At 40.1% G+C, this 19,369-nt stretch overlaps 1 protein-coding gene across 4 annotated transcripts in view; it reads left to right on the forward strand.

Moving 5' to 3' along the window:
* LOC137183406 (unconventional myosin-IXAb-like) overlaps window positions 1–19,168 on the forward strand; it is a 160,191-nt gene extending 141,023 nt beyond the window's left edge. For 2 of the 4 annotated variants that reach the window (XM_067590437.1, XM_067590438.1), the window contains exons 25-43: window positions 224–308; window positions 1,069–1,272; window positions 2,830–2,927; window positions 3,361–3,464; window positions 3,824–4,044; window positions 4,591–4,707; window positions 5,086–5,274; window positions 5,582–5,629; window positions 5,736–5,847; window positions 7,107–7,168; window positions 7,816–8,008; window positions 9,057–9,185; window positions 9,276–9,381; window positions 9,645–9,776; window positions 10,960–11,083; window positions 12,315–12,368; window positions 14,228–14,505; window positions 14,756–14,898; window positions 16,193–19,168. In XM_067590437.1, the coding sequence (XP_067446538.1) occupies window positions 224–308; window positions 1,069–1,272; window positions 2,830–2,927; window positions 3,361–3,464; window positions 3,824–4,044; window positions 4,591–4,707; window positions 5,086–5,274; window positions 5,582–5,629; window positions 5,736–5,847; window positions 7,107–7,168; window positions 7,816–8,008; window positions 9,057–9,185; window positions 9,276–9,381; window positions 9,645–9,776; window positions 10,960–11,083; window positions 12,315–12,368; window positions 14,228–14,505; window positions 14,756–14,898; window positions 16,193–16,584 (2,791 nt within the window). In that variant the 3' untranslated portion in view covers window positions 16,585–19,168. The remainder of the gene's footprint in view (window positions 1–223; window positions 309–1,068; window positions 1,273–2,829; window positions 2,928–3,360; window positions 3,465–3,823; window positions 4,045–4,590; window positions 4,708–5,085; window positions 5,275–5,581; window positions 5,630–5,735; window positions 5,848–7,106; window positions 7,169–7,815; window positions 8,009–9,056; window positions 9,186–9,275; window positions 9,382–9,644; window positions 9,777–10,959; window positions 11,084–12,314; window positions 12,369–14,227; window positions 14,506–14,755; window positions 14,899–16,192) is intronic. The other 2 variants (XM_067590435.1, XM_067590436.1) reach the window with 2 other exon arrangements.
* Window positions 19,169–19,369: the final 201 nt, after the last annotated feature.

Below are 19,369 nucleotides of genomic sequence, written 5' to 3' on the forward strand. Positions count from 1 at the left end.
TTTATTCATGCAATTAAGGAAAAGAACCATATTTGATTATTTTAAAGCTGCGTTTTGAAAAAGTTATACATTTTCAATAGTTGTAATTTCAACAAACATCCTACAAAGCGCCTTGTGAGGTTTCAGTTAAAGTAAAAACACAAAGTTCTGCCACTATTAGAGTTTTTTTCTTCCAAAGCATCAGTTCAGTGTAAAAATAGATTTTCTTGGTTGTGTGTTGCAGGTCAGACAAGGATTTGGTAAACCAGGAAAGATCTTTGGCCATGTACAGAGAGGACTCCAAATCTGCAGGATCCAGAAACAGAGAGGTAGGACACACACACACACACTGATGCAAACGCACACACCTCACACATCAGAGGCACAAGTGTCTGATTCTTATGCAGTGGCCTGTTCATACTATATATGTACAGATTGATCTTGTTGTAGTTAATCTTCAGGAATGATAAGTAGAAAGTACATTTCTGATTGTAAAGCTGGAGACAGTTTTGCTTTTCTGTTTTTTTTACCATCTCTGTATCTACAGAAATATTCACTCTGTGTTCAAACCTCTTTATCGGTGAAGTCTGCTGATACCTCAAATAATTCGGATGAATTTGATTTCCAGTAGCTCAAATGTACAACAAATAACAAATATACAGAGAGGAAACCAACATAAACAAACAGCTAAACAAAGATAACAACTCTAGACAAGGACAAACAAGCTTTTATGTACAACAGATATGAAAATAAACATGCAGAAATACACACTAACATGAAAATACAAAAAAATGGTACATTTCTACCAACTCACTACTTATTGCAGACTTTAGACAGCCTCCCTGTTCACCCAGTTTTATTTTGAAGTGTTGCTTAGTTGAGTATCTGTAGCTACTTACTGTAATTTTTGTCATGAATTTACCTCATAAAAGATATTTCAAGGTTAACTAAGGCTTGTTGGATTTACCTTTTGCTACATCAAAAGTCATCAAGTCAATTCCAGGATCTCATGTAAAGACACACACACACACACACACACACACACACACATAAGGCAGCTGACCTGATGTTCCTGTGGTTGCCTGGAAGCAGGTGGGCCGCCCAGGCCCCAAAAAGAAAGCGCGCATGTCCCGGACGCGCTCCGACTTCCTCACCCGCTGTAACTCTGAGGGGGCGACCCAGTCGGACGACGACGACGAATACTACATCCTTGCCCACTCCCGCACGCTGCCCCCTTCCCTGTCTCCCTCACGCGCCCACCCCGAGGCTGACTGTCACAGTGACTCCGAGATGGTAAATTCCCAGATCTCCAGAGGTCCCTTGACCTCCGAGCAAGTTTCCTTCCCCTCTTCCACCTTCTTCTCAGGTGGACCCGGCCAAGCGGCTGGGGGAGGAGCATTTTAACACTGCTAACCCCTCTACTGTTGGACTCTGACTACTGAGCTACAGTATCACCAAACAAATGTTTCTCTGCTGATATGAAAATATCTGAAATCTTTCCACTCAAGCAAACCGTCACCGTGGCTGATCGGGGATGAATGGCACCTCGCTTTGGTGGCCCAAGCTAAGCTTTCACATCTGAGCGTCGCTCCCTTCTTCCTCCCATCTCAACAGTATTTCTCTTTATCAAGGGATACGTCAACATTTTGGAGTTTAATCGCCTATTTTCCTTCAATAAACACATGCCACATTGTGAATAAGGCTGCAACTAATCCCTTCAATCAATTAAATGTTCAAAAAATGATTGTAAACACCCATTGCAAGTTCTCAGAACCAAAGGAGACATCTTCTGTTGGTCTTTTTTTTTCCAAGCAACAGTCCAAAAGCCAAAGAAATTCATTTTCATTGATATAAAACTGAGAATAGCAGCAAATCTTCACATTCAAGAAGCTGCAACTAGAAAATGTTTGGTATTTTTGTTTGATATACAACCAAAATGATGAATCAATTATCGAAACTGTTGGTGATTACTTTCTGCATTGGTTGTGAAGGAAGCTGAAAACATTTTTGGTATTGTTTATATCCACCTCAAGTTATTACTCTGCTGCTTTTGATACCCTTATCAGATTCAATTGGGAATGATTTTAGTCATTTTTACAATGGGTGAAGAAGAAAACTCCTCACTATGTGCTGTTTACAGTGTCTTGATGGAAAAATAAGAGATTAAAACTCAAAATGCTCAAAAGTATTAAAGTATCCCTGTATCTACTTCTTCTTTAACAACAACGAACAGAGATATTCACAGTATTGACTGACTAGCGGACAAAGATGTTGCCCGCTCACATGTTTACCTTCAACAACTTGGCCTGTCCTGAAAACACATCATCACGCCTCGTATCGCTCTGCACGCCAACTGCTGGCTCCTGCATGCTGGAATCGTCAAAACCTCGAGCAGAGTTACTTCTCACTAACGACAGCATGACTTCTGTTTCTCTCTCTCTCTCTCTCACACACACTCTTAATATCAGCATTATTCCCGTTAATATTGCTGGTTTCTTCAATCTCTTCCGATGCAGTAGATGTTTGTGTAACTCATCACATCAGTAGATTTAGTAGAATCAGTAGAGCTTGAAGAGAAATACTTAAATATGTGGACACTCAGGCAATTTACAAATGTTTACTGCAGTAATGTGGAATAATATTACAGGATAAATTATATAAACATATTGTATTACTCCATCACATAGTATTACTGTCCATTATTGTCCACATAGAGGAATCAGCTTGTGTTAAACAGGAAATCGAGGGCCTGGAGATGGTTGCTAAACTCGTCAGCATCCCCTGATGAGTCTGATGAAGGTAAAGTTCATATATTTTATGACTGACCCGTCGTTGCTCTTTGCTCTCCAGCCTTCTCACAAAGATCAGAAAAAGATCCATAAGACCATGTCATCAGGAGACCTGGGCAAGGTGGAGGTCCTCCGGAAAACATCCAGTCAGGATGGAAGGTAGATTCCTCCAGTGTCTCTTTTTACGTACACGCACAGAAAATCCTCTTGCTTCTTATTTCTTTGGTCTTTATCAAGACAAATACATCAGCTTCTTTCAAAAGAAAATAAAAAACCCCAATGTTACTGTAGTTTCTTTTTTCTTTTTTTTCTCATATTGACTCCCATTTTTGCTAATTATTTTGGATATGCTCTTCTAAAAAACTTCAATACATCTATAAAAACAATGACTGACTGTGTGTGGTACCTCAGGTGGTTTATTTGGTTTATTTCACAGCTGCAATGTGTCATAGAGATGCATTTCTTGGGAAGCCTTTACAATTGAGAGAACACGCTTGTCATGAAGTTTTTTGTTACTTTTCCTCACTCTTTTTGATGTATTTTTTTTTAATTAATTGATTTTTAAATTAATCAGTTGTGTTGTGTGATTTAGCAGGATGAGAGGAAAGATGCGATTCTGGAGTAAGACGAAACACGGCGAGAAAAAACTGTCAAGAGAGAAGCAGGCGAGCAGGAGCGAAGCTGCAGAGACACATGGTAAAAAAACAAACAAACAAAAAAAAGACTTAGACACAAAATGTTCTGTCTTTAGCCTCTGAGTATAGATTTTACAAACTTCACAAACACAAAAACATACACATTTTTACAGAACTACAAGCACACTTTTCCCCTGCAGGCAGATTTTAGTTTTGGCTGCCCTCCTCCACAATTTTGATGAGAAACAGAACAGCAGCGGAGTTCAGTCCACCACTGCACAGAACATTATTTAATAGAATAATAAAGTTTTTATGAAGAACCACATTTTTCCTACAGGGACTTTCACTCTTGGATTAACAAAATCACAAATCATTTTTAGTAATCCCTTTTTCTCTCCTGTCTCTTTCTTGTCTTCCCAGAAGGCCCGTCTCCTCCTCACAGTCCAGACCTGGAGGCGGCTCCTTCGCGGGGGGTCAGGGACAGTAAGGAGAACAAGGAGTTGTCTCCGAAGATGAGGAGGCGTCGCAGCGTGAAGATCAGCAGCATCGCTCTGGAACCAGCGCAGTGGCAGAACGATGCTCTGCACATCCTCACCTCGGCCCACGACTACCGCACCATGAACGACTTCCTCATGAAGAAGGTCAGAGGTCAACCCTGGAAAATAACACACTTAAATAACTGTTAGGTTTCTGTATGTAGGTTTCCCCAAAGACACTGATATTCATATATGTTATATATTGTTTTTATAGCTTTTTTCACTCCCCTCAAGTGGCCAAAAATCACTTACTGCAGGTTTAAATGTGTATTAAATTCAACTTGGTGAATCTTGCAGACGCTGATTGAGTCTGTCTTGTAAACAGTGTCTTGACTGGGCTTTTTGTCTTTATTATTGTCAGATTTATGGCTCAGATTTGTTTATGTTGCCACAACTACTATTATTACTTACAGTACTTACAGATCAGGTTGTAATCAGTTTCAAAATAGCGTATCACCAACATATTTTGTATGTTTATGCTAAAATTGCATAAGAATGTGGCATTTACAGTCACTTCAACATAGTTTTTCCAATTTTTAAGGATGGTCTTGCGTTCTATATTACATTTTAACATGTCTCAGGAAACATTCAGCTATTTTATTCATGTTTTATCACTTTTGAGGACGTTTATTTGATAATTTGTCCCTCCAGATTGCTGACCTGGAGTCTGAAGATGGTAAGAAGGACACTATGGTGGATCTCGTCTTCAAGAAAGCGCTCAAGGAGTTCAGGATCAACATCTTCAACTCCTACTCCACCGCCCTGGCTGTAAGTCCTCACTGCTCTTTTCTGTTTTGTTTGCCTTCAGCTGCTTGAAGCACTACGGGACCAGTGAGATAGGGAAGTCGGGGAAGTTGTCAATCACATTAAAGTACGCTAAATTGACTCTCAAATACTTTCCTGTGATTGTTGAGACTTTCTGGCATGTAATGTTTTGCCCAGTGAGGTACCGCACCCATCTGGCACCTAAGAGGACACAATTAAACCTGAATAATCTAAATTCAACAGAATGACCCTGAATAGTAAATGTTAACCGATGTTGAATATCATGCGAACTATAAGAAGATAAATATGTCATCTGAGACACAAAGAGCTCCGATCATTCTGTCAAATATTTCCATTTCTTTCCTCCGTGCTCACTGCTAGATGGACGATGGGAAGAGTATCCGTTACAAGGATCTTTACGCCCTGTTTGAACACATCCTGGAGAAGACCATGCGTCTGGAGCAGAGGGACTGGAGCGAGTCGCCTGTGAAGGTTTGGGTCAACACCTTCAAGGTATTCCTGGACGAGTTCATGACTGAATACAAGCCCATGGAGGGAACCATCGGCAGGGTAAGAGTTTAAAAAGTGATTACAGATTTGGCTTTATTGATGGACAAACATTTAGGTTTAGAGTGATTGTGACGGGTTCTTTTCTAGACAACACAACACGGAAATGTAAGCGAGCAAAATATTACACAATAAATAAAAAAAACTGATGCAGATAATGTAAATAATTGTAGTTATATCATTTACATTTTTACTTAATAGGCGCACTGTAAACTTTTCAGACTATGGGAGAGAATTTAGTAACTTTTGCTCTTGCAATATAAGCACATGTGCAGCCCTTTTCAACACATTTCTCTCTTTCTCTTTCCAGGCACCTAAACGTGAGCGCAAGAAGTCGAGGAAAAAGGAAACTGACATTGTGAGTTGGAAATCTAATTGACAGATCATAAGAAAATATTTGGATTAAAAACAATAACTTTAATAGTTGAACGGAGCTGACCCGTGGCATCTGCTGCCTCCTGCAGGTGGAGGAACACAATGGCCACATCTTCAAGTCCACCCAGTACAGCATCCCGACCTACTGCGAGTACTGCTCCTCCCTCATCTGGATGATGGACCGAGCCTGCGTCTGCAAACGTGAGGATTAGACATGCAGATACACAAGAAACTTAATCAATAGTTAAAGGGGACGTATCATGCACATGTTCAGGTCTATATTTATACTCTCAGGCTCTACTGGAATGTCTTGATGATTCACAGTTCAGAAAACTCCTTATTTATCTTATACTGGTCCTTTATGCAGCCCCTCGGTTCAGCCTCTGTCTGAAACAGGCTGTTTTAGCTCCTGTGTCTTTAAGGAGTTAAAACAACTTATCAAATACATCAACAACAAACTGTATTCTGGGCTTTTGACTTCAAAGCAGCATTTTTACATACGTTCATCTCAGGTTTTGGACCTTTGACCATGTTTAACATAAAAAATCTGACATTATAACAGTTTAAAAATAACAGAAAATCACAAAAAGTATGATATGTCCCCATTAAGATTTAGAATCAAGGTGCTACAGAGATTTACATGGTTTGTGGTGGTCTTACAATACAGAATATCTTGAGGTTTTTCTGACATTAAACGTCAAAGTTAAATGGTTGGTAACAGAATTAAGCAAAAGCCAAATTGTTCAACACTTAATGGCAAAAACATTAAAAAAAAACTGAATGTCTTCTTATTGGAAAATGATGGAAAAATCAAGTCAAGTCATGGAAATTATACAAAGACCTTTACCTTGGTGTTAAGACATTTAAAGCTGCTTTCTCTTATTTTTACCTCATGCATTTTTAAAAATCTTTTGTGCTTTTGCATTTGGCCTAAAAACAGGCTGTAAAGATGAGCAAGTCCTCCCAGTATTACACACACGTACAGATATACACACCAGTAGCAGTTCCTAATGTTCTCCTAACTCACTTACCCTCAGGCACTCACATCCATGTGTGTAGTTTTTACTTCCACCCACACAGCACATTACACCCACTCCTATCTCTTCTCACACAGACACACACACATACACACACACACACACTACACGTCCATACACAAGAAAACTCACACACTTGTTCTGCCTTTCTGAGTGTCAGAAAAATTCGATTAAACCTCCCGCTCCTTTCATAAATCTATCTTCTATCTAGTTATAAGCTCCATCTGCACTTTCTGACGGCGGCTCAGAGAGAGAGAGAGAGAGAGAGAGAGCAGGTATCACGTCCAAAAAACTCTCCGCCACCGTCTGACGTTTACTCGAGTCTCCGGAGTCGTGACTGACTGCGGCCGTTGTTTCAGCTGTGCGGAGGTTGTAGCGATGTCATCGGTCTGACTGTGTGTTGTTCTGTTCTGTTCTGTTCAGTGTGTCGCTACGCCTGCCACAGGAAGTGCTGCTCCAAGATGACCACCAAGTGCAGTAAAAAGGTAGGTGGAGATTTGTCTTTGATTATCTTTAGGTTTCTTGTTTCAGGTCTTCTTATCAAACAGATGAGTTTGAGTACTTTGTGACTCGGTATCATCTTACAGAGTAGAAAATTACAAAATTGTTTGCAATAGATTTCTCTATTTTTATAGTGATTCTGCTTTGATTATACTGTATAGATGTAGTCTGTAAGGTGTAAGATGTGAAACTAACACATTGGCTTTTATGTAATTGCTGTCTTTTTGACAAAAGCTCTGTGACGTAACAACAGTTTATTTTTCTTGGCTTAATTTCCTGAAACAATATTTTTAGTTGCAGCAAGTTAAAGGCATTTATGTTGATTATAACTAGAACTAGTAACATTAGAGTTTGATTGTTTGTCTCTGTGTGTTTGCTGATATTAAGTCCGTTTTTATTTATAAACCCCCGATATCACAAATTTGAACAATAAACAAATTTGTCTCAGGAAGAGCAACAGAGGAAGGATCTCTGTTCCAGGAAGGACAGACATGCAATACAAGCAGCGTGTGTGTACAGAACAGATCAGAAAAACAGGATGACGAGATTATAGATTTCAACTCTGTGTTTTTAATGTGACATTTTTGTGTGTGTGTGTGTGTGTGTGTGTGTGTGTGTGTGTGTATAAAAGTACGATCCGGAGCTGTCGTCTCGGCAGTTTGGCGTGGAGCTTTCCCGTCTGACCAGCGAGGAGCGCACGGTGCCCCAGCTGGTGGAGAAACTCATCAACTACATCGAGATGCACGGCCTCTACACGGAGGGGATCTACAGGAAGTCCGGCTCCACCAATAAGATCAAAGAACTTCGTCAGGGGCTGGACACAGGTGAGACTGACACGGGGCCCTAAAGCAAGGAAAAATAAATCATTAATGTTTTATTTCATGTCTTTGAAAACATCTTTACATTCCACATGTTCGTTGTTAATTAATTCATTTATAAGGATTTGATATCTAAGTTGCAGAGATATTTAATATCTTCAGAGATAATGACAAAAAGTTCCTCATACCAACTCTGACTTACTACTGGGATGAAGTTAGAGAGACTTCATAGTCATAAGTACTGATTTTATTTAAAGATAGTTGTAAATATGTTTTGATTCGTGTGTGTGATGACTGGTCTTGTTGTAGCGTTGTATTATGTAATTTGCAGTGGTGCAAAATGACATTACATTTGAGGTACTTTTACTTTACTTGAGTTATGTATTTTCTGCTCCTTGATACTTCTGCTACACTTCAAAAGGAAATATTGTATTTTTTACCGCACTACATTTATCTGACAGCTTTAGTTACTTTTTAGATTGAAATTTCACAAACAGTCAAAGATTGGAGAAAAGAAGAAGAAAAATAAATCAAAATCTATGTGTAAGAACTGTGTTTTTTTGCTCCTCCCTCTCCCATAAATCATCTCACGACCCCTCAGATTTATCTTGTGACCCTTTGGAGGGGCCCGACCCCTAGGTTGGGAACCACTAAACAGGATCCTACTACTTCTTTTGTGCAAAAAGAATACTTTTACTTTTAATACTTTGAGTACCCCTATCTGATAAAACTGTCATTTTTTACATTGCGGTATTGCTTCTTTTACTCTGGTAAAGGATTTGAGTTCTTCCTCCACCGCTGGTCATTTATGACTTCCTGAATATATAAAGCTTAACTAATAAAACTAACTATTTCCTTAGTGAAGTTTTAAGTGTGCACTAATGTAAGTGTAAGTTTGTGTAAGTTTTAAGTGTAATTAGAGAAAACAAATTCAAACAATTAGAAAGAGGAAGCAGACAACTTTTTAAACAACAGTTTTAAAACCTCTTTCAGTCAAAAAAGAGAGAGAAGGAGGGAAAGTTTGCTTTGCATGAACATCATCTTTCCCTTCCAGATGTGAGCATCGTGAACCTGGACGACTACAACATCCACGTCATAGCCAGCGTGCTCAAACAGTGGCTCCGAGACCTCCCCAGCCCTCTCATGACCTTTGAACTGTACGAGGAGTTTCTTAGAGCCATGGGTAAGGTTCAGCATGTTCATCAGTCCTCCAGCTGAGAGTCAGTTTCAGACTCTGTGGTTGGATGATAATGTGCGTGTGTTTTCTTTTCAGGTCAACCGGACAAGCGGGAGGTGATCCGAGGGGTGTACTCAGTGATCGACCAGCTCAGCAGGACACACCTCAGCACACTGGAGCGCCTCATCTTCCATCTGGTCAGGTGAGCGATGAGATAAACATTAACACCAGCAGCGCAGCTCACAGCAAGACCGTTTGCGTCTGAAAATAAGGTTTTGAAACAAGATCTGGGAGCCAGCGTCACCTTTTTTAAATCTTAGAAGAAGTGGTTTCAGATTCTATTTGTTTTTTTTCCTCACTGGTTATCAAACACGCCGGATTAGCCGTCACATGCCGGTGTTAAGTCTTCATACTCTGTGAAGATCAACACAAGGATTAACAGGATTATATTGCGATGTGTTGCAGGATCGCCTTGCAAGAGGAGACGAACAGGATGTCAGCCAACGCTCTCGCCATCGTGTTCGCTCCCTGCATACTTCGCTGCCCCGACACCATCGACCCGCTGCAGAGCGTCCAAGACATCAGCAAGACTACAGCGTACGTCCACCCTCCTTAAACATCTGTGTAGTTTCCCAAATTAACTCTTTGAAGGTTAATAAACAAGATAACAGTCTGCAGCAGAAGTTTTATGACATTAGTGTATATACCTTTGAATAGAAAAGTCTCATTTTACATGTTACTTGCTATTTTTTGTAAAGATTCAGGTATTTAGTTTTTGTTTTTATCCACGTTATTTCCTCTTGATGGCCTCACACCCATGTGTGTTGCAACATGAGAATAAGTCTAAACCAGGGAGTGAAGAAACAGATGTTTTCATCCTGTGACTTTGTGTTAAGTGATGTAACAGAAGTTTTTTTTACTTAGATTTTGATGGGCTGATGGGTAAAAAGCATGTACAGTGGCCAGTAAGGACAAAAATTGAGAAGTATAAAAGTTTTAAATCTTTTAAATATGAACATATTACCGACTTGTTCAGGAGCAAACACTTATTGATTTCTCTTCTAATGATGAGCCTCCATTTATCACAAACTGGCCCAGAGTCAGTGACAACAAATGAATACATGAATCAAACATGAATAAAATGTCTGAAAAAACATCTATTGTTAACTTAAGCTAAATAAAATAATAATAATGTTATTAGTCAGCTACATCTAGTTAGTCAGCTTGATGAGTAATGAATACAAGCAAACAAAAACCTGACTGAACTGGCTGGTTGCGGTCTAGCAGGAAAAGAGGAACTAGAGGTTATAAATGAAGCTATTTAAAGGTGCCCTGTGGAGTTTTCCTGTAAACAAACACAAGTTTTGTTTACATTCACTATTACTCACCAGAACTCATCGTGTGTATCCTGGTGATCTAACAAATGTGTTGAATCCATGTCCTTCCTCATAAAACATTTGCAAAACTATTTTTGAAGTTCTTAAAATCCTGCAGTCTTCTTCTTCTCTGCCTTTGTTGGTGCATTGCTGTGTTTCTCAGATCATTACAGCCACCATCACCCTCGTCTGCATGCATGACGCTAGAAACAGGAACCCACTCATAAAAAACTGCTCCATATCGGTGCTACAGATCAAAAAACTCCACAGGAAACCTTTAAATAGGCTGAGACCTCACCTTTTTTCCATCATTTTTCACTCTAGTGGTGTTAAATCCAGGCTGTGATCGTCTGCAGTATGCTTCCCTACTTCTGTTCTAAATGGATTTCTCCTTCATACTGTAGGTGTGTGGAGCTGATCATCAACGAGCAGATGAGCAAGTACAAAGCTCGTCTGAAGGACATCAACAGTCTGGAGTTTGCAGAGAGCAAAGCAAAGAGCAGACTGACCCACATCAGGAGGTCCATGGTAAGAACAGACTACAGCTGCTGTTAATAAACAGACTCTGGAGGCCTCTCGGGGCCGGTTCTTGGATGATAAGTTACATAATCATTACACACATTATGTATTATCATTACAAAGATGTTAATATGAATAATTCTTACTGCCTGTCATTGAGGTGGATGTTTTCCAGCTTGTTCCTCTCACTCATCATTTAATGGCGACAGTTTTCAGCTCGATGAGCAGCTGGCATGGTTCTCACACGGCCATGACAGGAGGTCATTCCTGTGTGTTTCTTCACATTTTTCATCAACAGATTTTGCTGCAAGCAAAATGCTGACTAAACAGCACACTCTCAAGGGGTTATAGCTTAAAAACTGACACAACTTTGCCCAGAAAAAGACATTACTGTTGGATGTTTGGCTTCAGTAGAAAAAATTACAGGCTGAAAATCTTCACAAGCTGCCGATGTGCAGCGTTTCTTCTCTTTTAGGAACATTTCTAACTTTGCTGACTAATACCTATTTATTATTAATGCATGTTCCTCTTATCTTCTGCCTGATTAACATCAGATGTTAAAAAGGACTCTCAGGGGCTCCCAACATGAATTTACTTTTATTAAACAAAAAACATTTATACAGAACAGGATAACAGAAACAGTTGACCAAGAAACTGAATTAGCTTAGTGCTACTGATTTATTGGCAAAATGTGAGTTAAAGAGGCTTTTGGAAAATGAAAATGTCATTAAAATGATTATTTTTTAAATTAATAAATAAAATTACTAGTAATAAGGAAGATGTAGCAAAGAAGGCCACTCAGAATGAAGATATCCACCCTAAACAACAAGAAAAATTAAAAACATAACTGAAACACCATCAAATCAAGAGACCTTGAACATGATTCTTCTACTACTTTAGCTCTCTGCCACAAGAAATCTACAAAAAAATACTTTTAAATGCAACTTCAGTGTAAAATAGAAAGAGCAGGAGTGACTTACAAGCCATTCACATAATAGTTTTTGTTTACACAGCCTGCAAACAGCTAATATTTGGACAAGGATTTAATGTCAATACTGTGATCCCTAAGGAGCATAAATATCACAAACAGTAATCAGAAAGCTGCTGCTAATTTATTAGTGACTCCAAAGTCCACCTGAATTTCTCAACAAGGATCCAACTGTATCTAGACTTTTACCTTCACCACTCCCTAACCCTAATTTGTCCTTCCTTCCTTCCTCCCCCCCACCTCTCCTTCCAGAAACCCATACTAATTGCTGTTAGGTTTATGAGCATAACCCGCACTGCCACCCCGGTATGTATGCCCCTTCTCACTCCATGTGTGCCGCCCACCACCAGTCCTGTCCTGTCCGTCAGCCGACTCGCTCCGTCCGCTCATAATATTTGTTACATCCAGTCACAGTACTTGTCACGTCTGTCCGTCTGTAAGCTAGCTCTCTTTCAGGTGTCTGTTTGTGTTTTTCTCACTGTTTTGTTAAAAGTTATTTAGCTGAATGTGTTGATTAGCGGCGCAGTCACAGAATAACGTTGTCATGGGAACCGCTACCAAAGAAAAGAGTGTTAAGTTTAACATATACTCTAGTTAAAACAGTTTTTAGTTTATTCAGGTGATGTAATGTGGCCTTCAGCAGCCATGTTGGATGTTTCAAAGTATGAAAAACACATGAATAGACTTACTGGCAATCTTTTTGTCGCTGTGCTTTTTATGTTTCTAGATAATATCTGATCAGAGTTAAAGTCTCCCTCCGCTCAAAAATGTGTTTTGCTTATTGTCACTTCACATGGATGTTTGAGCTTCACTGTGCAGAACGATGTATGAGCAGGGGGAAAGTTTCTCTGTGCTCACCTTAAATCTGAGTTTAAAGCATGTACATGATTTGTGACATCACAACTAGTTTGGAGCCAATCGTGGTCCGGTATTCGACTTACACAAGTGTGATGTGGAAGCTTGAAGCCTTCAGTGCGCAAACACTGAGAATAGACTTTACAGTGAAGAAGGAGACATCTTGTGTCCAACAGTTAAACTTTTGAAATGAAAGGATGGAGAAAGACAAGTAGTAGCAGTTTGATTTAGTGTTTTTTATGGGGAAAAAAACATATTAGACACAAGTTATTCAAATCAGAGTATTTCACATGATGTTCAAATCTGACGTAAATCACAATTTTATTGCCCAGACATAAATAAAGAGGATTGTGATCTGACTTCTAATGTCTTCAGACTTGACTTTTGAAATTTGCAAAATTTGACCTTGAACTTTTGAACTTAAAATGCCTTGGGAATTCATTGGTGATTATTTAGTGAAATACATTTACTAGCATTTACTAGTTAATTAAAAACTCCTAGAAAGTAAAAAAATATGAAGACACAATTGTATTCTAAAACTGAAGCAGTTCAATGTCAACATTTTGAAGATAATTAGCCTAATTACTTCCAACATTATTTAACTGACCTACAGTATACCTGTACTTTCACATATGTGTCATAATGTAGATCTGTTGTTGTTTATATAAGCTAATTGTCCAAAGAAGTTCCATAGCATCTAGCTAACGACCTAGCTTGTTGGTAGAAGCATCCCAACTTTAAAACGTTAACAGTAGAATAAAGCCAGTGGAACCGTTCCTGTGGGACTAATAGAGGTACTTTTTCCTTTTATTGGGCTGAAATCAGGCAGCTCAGTGTATTTTATAATTGTTTCAGGGTTGCGATGGGTCCAGCGTAGCTACTTCAGTTTGTGTTTGATTAATGTTTGTTAATGGTGAACGCTCAGAGTGACTTTAGCTCCACTGACCGCTCTTTGCTTTTTGTTTCTGCTTCACAACTTATAAACATGCAGCCTAACACAGCTAAACTTAAGGTAATGCCTACCTGTGTGTTTGTGTGTGTGTGTGTGTGTGTGTGTGTGTGTGTGTTAGACAGTGTGTGTGTGTGTGTGCTTACACTAGCAGACCTCATAGTCTCTTAGCAGTGTTGTCGTGAACTGTGGTCAGTACATCTCTGTATGATCAGTATCTTGTCAAAACATCCAGCAGTGTCTATAGAAAGTCTGTGCTTCATCACTGTCTGTCAACAACAAACTAGCTGCTTACTGGTCAGCCTCTTCCTCGCTAACACACTGTGGGATTTTGTGTGTGTGTGTGTGTGTGAACTTGTAGAGCAAAGGCCGCGTTCGACAAAGCAGCACCCATACACCTTCGCCTCCTCACAGTCCCAAGGTGGCCCCTGTGGTGGATGGAGAGAGTGCCGGAGGGGGCGGAGTAGGGGGAGGAGGAGGAGGAGGAGGAGGAGGAGGAGGTGGAAGTGGAGGAGGAGGAGGAGGAGGAGGAGGAGGAGAGGATACACCAGAGGCCGGACTGAGCGAGCAGCAGCAGCTGGCAATGCAGCAGGAGGAGCGAATCCTCACCGAGCAGATCGAGAGTCTGCAGAAAGAGAAGTATGATGATGTCTTTGTAGATGGAGACTATGAGATGATGCTTTTATTGTGTTTTTTATTGTGTGACAAAGCACAAGCTACCAAATCACACACAAGGTATAATAAGCATAGCGTACAACTGTGCCAATGTGTATCCTTTAAAGATGAACTATCTTCAAGGACTTTCAAATATTTAAATGTCATCAAGATAAAAGTTGTTATTATGATCATTATTCCTTGTCGGTAATCCTCGGTGTTTGTGTGTCGGCAGAGAGGAGCTGACGTATGAGATGCTGATCTTGGAGCCGCGGGCGTCGGACGATGAGACTCCTGAATCTGAAGCCTCCATCGGCACAGCAGACAGCTCTGAGAATATCACCATGGAGACGGAGGGAGCCACCTCCGACCCCTCTGGTGAGGGATCTGATAAGTTTTTGCTGTGATTATTCAGGTGGTAGAGTGATAAGTGTTTGCATCATTTATAATCACAGTCGTCAAGGACATGATAGCTTTTATTGTACGTTATAACTTGATTAATTTGTTTATTAATAATTAATTAATAGCTTAATTAAAGCAGGTAAAGTCTGTTAATCTCTCTGTGAGAAAGTCTGGTTAAGGTGACATGACAGTATGCAGTAAGAGTATTGCCATAACCTGGTTATAATTAAATAGTTAATGTAAATGCAAAGATTGATGGTATGTCAACTGACTGTACAGTATATTTACCACATATAAAATTATTTAAGAATTTGTGCAATAGAGACAGTTTCCCTGTTGCCAAAGCTGTTACAGATGAGTCACAGACAGCACAGTAACTAATGTAATGATTAACCTTCTTTATATTTAGAGCAGTTTTCAAAAATTATTACAAAGTACAAGCACAGTGATTGATTTTCAGCCTTTACTAGTGCAAACAGACAAACTTTTTGATGTTCATCAATGTCAAAATGGACAAAGAGATAAAGCAAATGAATATATTGCTATTTTAGTCTCTTCTGTACACACAACATCTATCTCATGTTCCTCTGTCGCTCTTCCTGAGGTTTCTTTCATTTTTTTTCTCCTGTTAAAAAGTTTTTCCTTATTTGAATCGAGGGTCTAATAAACGACGCTGTACAGATTAATGATATTGAGCTTTATAAATCAAATTTACTTGACTTGACTTTCAAATCTATTGGATGAATAGAATCCGAGTGCCACACGCCATGCACTTCAATCACAGGAGAACACAACATATACGTAGATGTTACATAAATCAAATACAAAAGATGCAATTACTGCAGCATACTGGTGCAGAACAGGCAAAGTCAGTTCTGCATTGAAGCCAAAGGGCTCAAATACGTCTCCTTTCATAGCAGTGAGCTGTATGTATTCATACAATTGTCAACAGAATCAGTAGAAGAAGAAATATACTGTAGGTGAAGAATGATTCTATAAAAACAAGTTAATACATGAAAGCTGATCTCCATCTCTGTTACTATACAATGTCAACATATTGAGAATGTGTCTTTTGTTTAATAGCATGAATTAGAAATAAAAGTAAATATTCATTGCCCATTTTTACAGATTTACATCACAGAAGGAATGAATGGGCGGACTGAGAAGTGCTGGCAAGTCAGAAAGTATTGAGCGATGGACAAACACGTTGTTGTTGTTGAATATTCTCACCTTTAACCACCTCTCTGTCGCTGCTGCTCTCTCTCCACAGATCGCAGCGGCGCTTATCGCTCCAGAAAGTCGGAGGCTAAGGGCAGACGAGCTCTTCGCCGCCAGCCCGACTCCCAGGACTCGGCAGACTCCACCTCCACCGTCTCCTCCTCCTACCACCCCTCCTCCTCTCTCTCCTCCAACGCCTCCGGCTCTCCGTCCCCTCACTACCGCTTCCGCTCCTCCTCCTCCGGTCCCCTGCTCACCTCCTGCGGCTTGGGGACCCCGCTGACGGAGGCGGAGGGGGGGCAAAGATCCGGTAAGACCCGCCACAGGCTCAGGCTGAGCCGCAGCTCACCGCGAGAGACCTCGGGAAGCCACCGGAGGGAGCCGGACTTCAGCTCGGCGCCACAGCAGCTGGTTCTGTACGGCAGCAACGAGTTCATGGTGTGATGCAGAGGAGGGAAGGAACGCCGGCCGCCGCCCCCCGTCCGAGCGCAGGGGTGGGCGTGCGAGACGGGGAGGAGGGAGAGTCCGGGGGTTGAACGAGGCTGGTCACGGGGCGAAGGTTCGTGCCCAGTGTCGCCTGCTGCCCCTCCTCAGTACCCACCCCCCTCCTCCCCCTGGTCCAGTCAAAGCAGAGAGCTAAAAGAAGAGATGACTGGAAGTGTTACACAGAGGGACGAAACGACAGACGGTCAAAACGCAGAGAGCTGGAGCAGAGCGACAAAGTGAAAAGATATGGTTGGGCCATGTTTGTTGACCTTTGCCCTCTGAACTGAGTGCTGTTTGACCCCTGCTGGAGCACCAGGGGTCTGTTAGAGGAAAGAGAGAAGAAGGGAAGGACAGGTGATGAGACACAGAAAAACACCTGCAAAGCCAAATCTATAGTGCCCCATCTTTACTTTTTAGCATGTGGGCAGGTGGTCGAAGCCACTCAGAAGAAATGTAGCCATACTGACTGAACTGGCGGACATTTTGTCTGTAACCAGCGCCAAGCTAAGTCTGCTTTTCACGTTTACACGGGACACACCAGCCAAGAGGCTGCATGCTTCTCCATTACACTTTTTCCTACGCCAGTTTAAAGAGACTGTACAAATATACGTTACAGCTGTATGTTACATATTATTATTATTATTATTATTATTATTATTAATTATTATTAATTATTATTATTATTATGTTACAGAGGAAAAAAGTGTACATAGAAAGAAACTCCAGTGCTGCTCCGGGGTCGTTCCTTGTTATTTCCTGTTGTCTATTTTTGAAAAGTGAAGTGTGTGGAATTCAGGTTCCACTTTCGTTTCTGTGCTGGTTTTGCTCGGTTTCCTGTCATTTGTTTTTTTTTTTTTTTGTTTTGTTTTGTCTTTTTTTCTCTCTTTTTCTATTTCACAATGAACAGAGCCAGTTTTGGGTGAGAAATAACAGAAGGAAAAGCTGTCACGCGTTCTTGACCCGAGGTGTCAAATGTCAATCAGCCATAAGTGTATTTGTGTCGGCCTCTCCCAGCTTGCGTCCCTCTTCCCCTTGCAAGCTTTCTTTTCTCCTTCTGTTTTTATTCAGAAACATCAGTGTTACGATGTCAGGACTTGAATTTTTTTTTTTTTTTTTTTTTTTTTTTAATATTATTGCTGTATTATAGGTGTTGTTATTGATATCAAAGATGTCATGTTTTTGTTGTCAATATTGTTATAATTTCACGGTTTATTTTTGTTCAAATGAAAGCCATTTTTCTTTCCAGTCTGTGTGTGTGTGTGCATGAATGAATGAATGAATGAATGAATGAATGAATGAATGAATGGATTCCTGCCACTGTATCAGCTCTCACTTTGTGCATGTGTATTCTCTGCACACACACACATACACACACACTAGTGTTTCCCCCCAAAATGCTCCTCTTTTTAAAGGATGTCAAAAGTCTCTGCAGAGGCCGTCAAGTGACACTAAAACTACTCGCAGACTAAAGCAAATCTTTCGTGGGGAAACTCTTGCACTCACCTACACACTCAAACCGTCCATGTTGTCCTCTGAGCCATCCAAAATACTTTCTTCTTCTCCTTCTTTACCATAATAACAGCTCTTCCATCCTCTTCTCTCCCGGCTCTGGCTGTGAAAAAGTAGCATCTAATCAAAAACAAGTAGCAACTACTAACTCAGACCGTCCACGTGTTTCTGCATATTTTTACTCTCTGTCTGTCTGTCCATACAGTATCGAAACAGTCGGTGTAATATTCAAATTTATGGGCCTACGTAGTAGCTAAACAGCGACGATGTCTCCGCTCTATACCTGCGATATCTCTCCTCGCTTCCTGCGTCTGTGAACAGATAACTTTTTTGCTCCGATTTCACCAACACAATCAGTGTTAATCAATTTTTTCCTTGAAGCTCAGTGAGGACTTAATGCAGGTGCGGAGACTTGCAGCACACACTGTAGACCTGTTTAAGAAAAAAAAAAAAAAACAGTTATGGAGGTGAGCTGAAAAGGACAAAAGCTGATATTTGATAGGATGATATTTGTACATGTCTCAGCTGTCCATATGGTATTCTGCAAAAAAAAAAAGAAAAAAAAAAGATTTAAAAAAAGTGAATGTACCTGTCACTGGAAGGCATGCTCTGCTTTCTCTGGTTGTTTTTGTTCCTCTTTTATACACAGTGTATGTACTATTTATGATCATGCTTTTTGGGGTGTACATTGGTTGAAAAGAATCTGTCATAAAAGGTGTTATAAAAGGATATATTATCCTGTGTACGGTTCATTATCTACTATTAATCATGGCGACATTTTAACAGGCCATAATCGGTCTGTCATGTTTGTGCTACGAAGAGAAATCAAAAAAAAGAAAAAAAAGAAAAAAAAGAAAAGCGTTGTGTCTTTTTGTCTGCGCCACTCTGGACACTCTGGTTCTGTATAAGGTGCAATTTGTGTTATATTTCTTTTTTTTTAATGATACAAACATGTCTATGGTTGTAAGAAAAAATAAAGACTTTATGGGGGAAGAATTCATCTGCTTATTAAAAAAGCAAAACTGCAGCCAAATTGAAATGAGTTGTGTCATCTTTTGCCTGACAGAAGTTCATTTTCAACACATAAGAGTCGTTTTTTTAAATCATTTTTAAAATATAAGTGTGCAACATCATACGTTTGTGTTCCTCTTTAATATAATGTCCAATCATATTCATGCAGGTACACCATGATAACCAACACTCTGCTGATATTTAATGCCAACACTCCTCCTTA

Source organism: Thunnus thynnus, chromosome 5 (genome assembly GCF_963924715.1).
Source record: "Thunnus thynnus chromosome 5, fThuThy2.1, whole genome shotgun sequence".
Taxonomy (NCBI): Eukaryota; Metazoa; Chordata; class Actinopteri; order Scombriformes; family Scombridae; genus Thunnus; species Thunnus thynnus.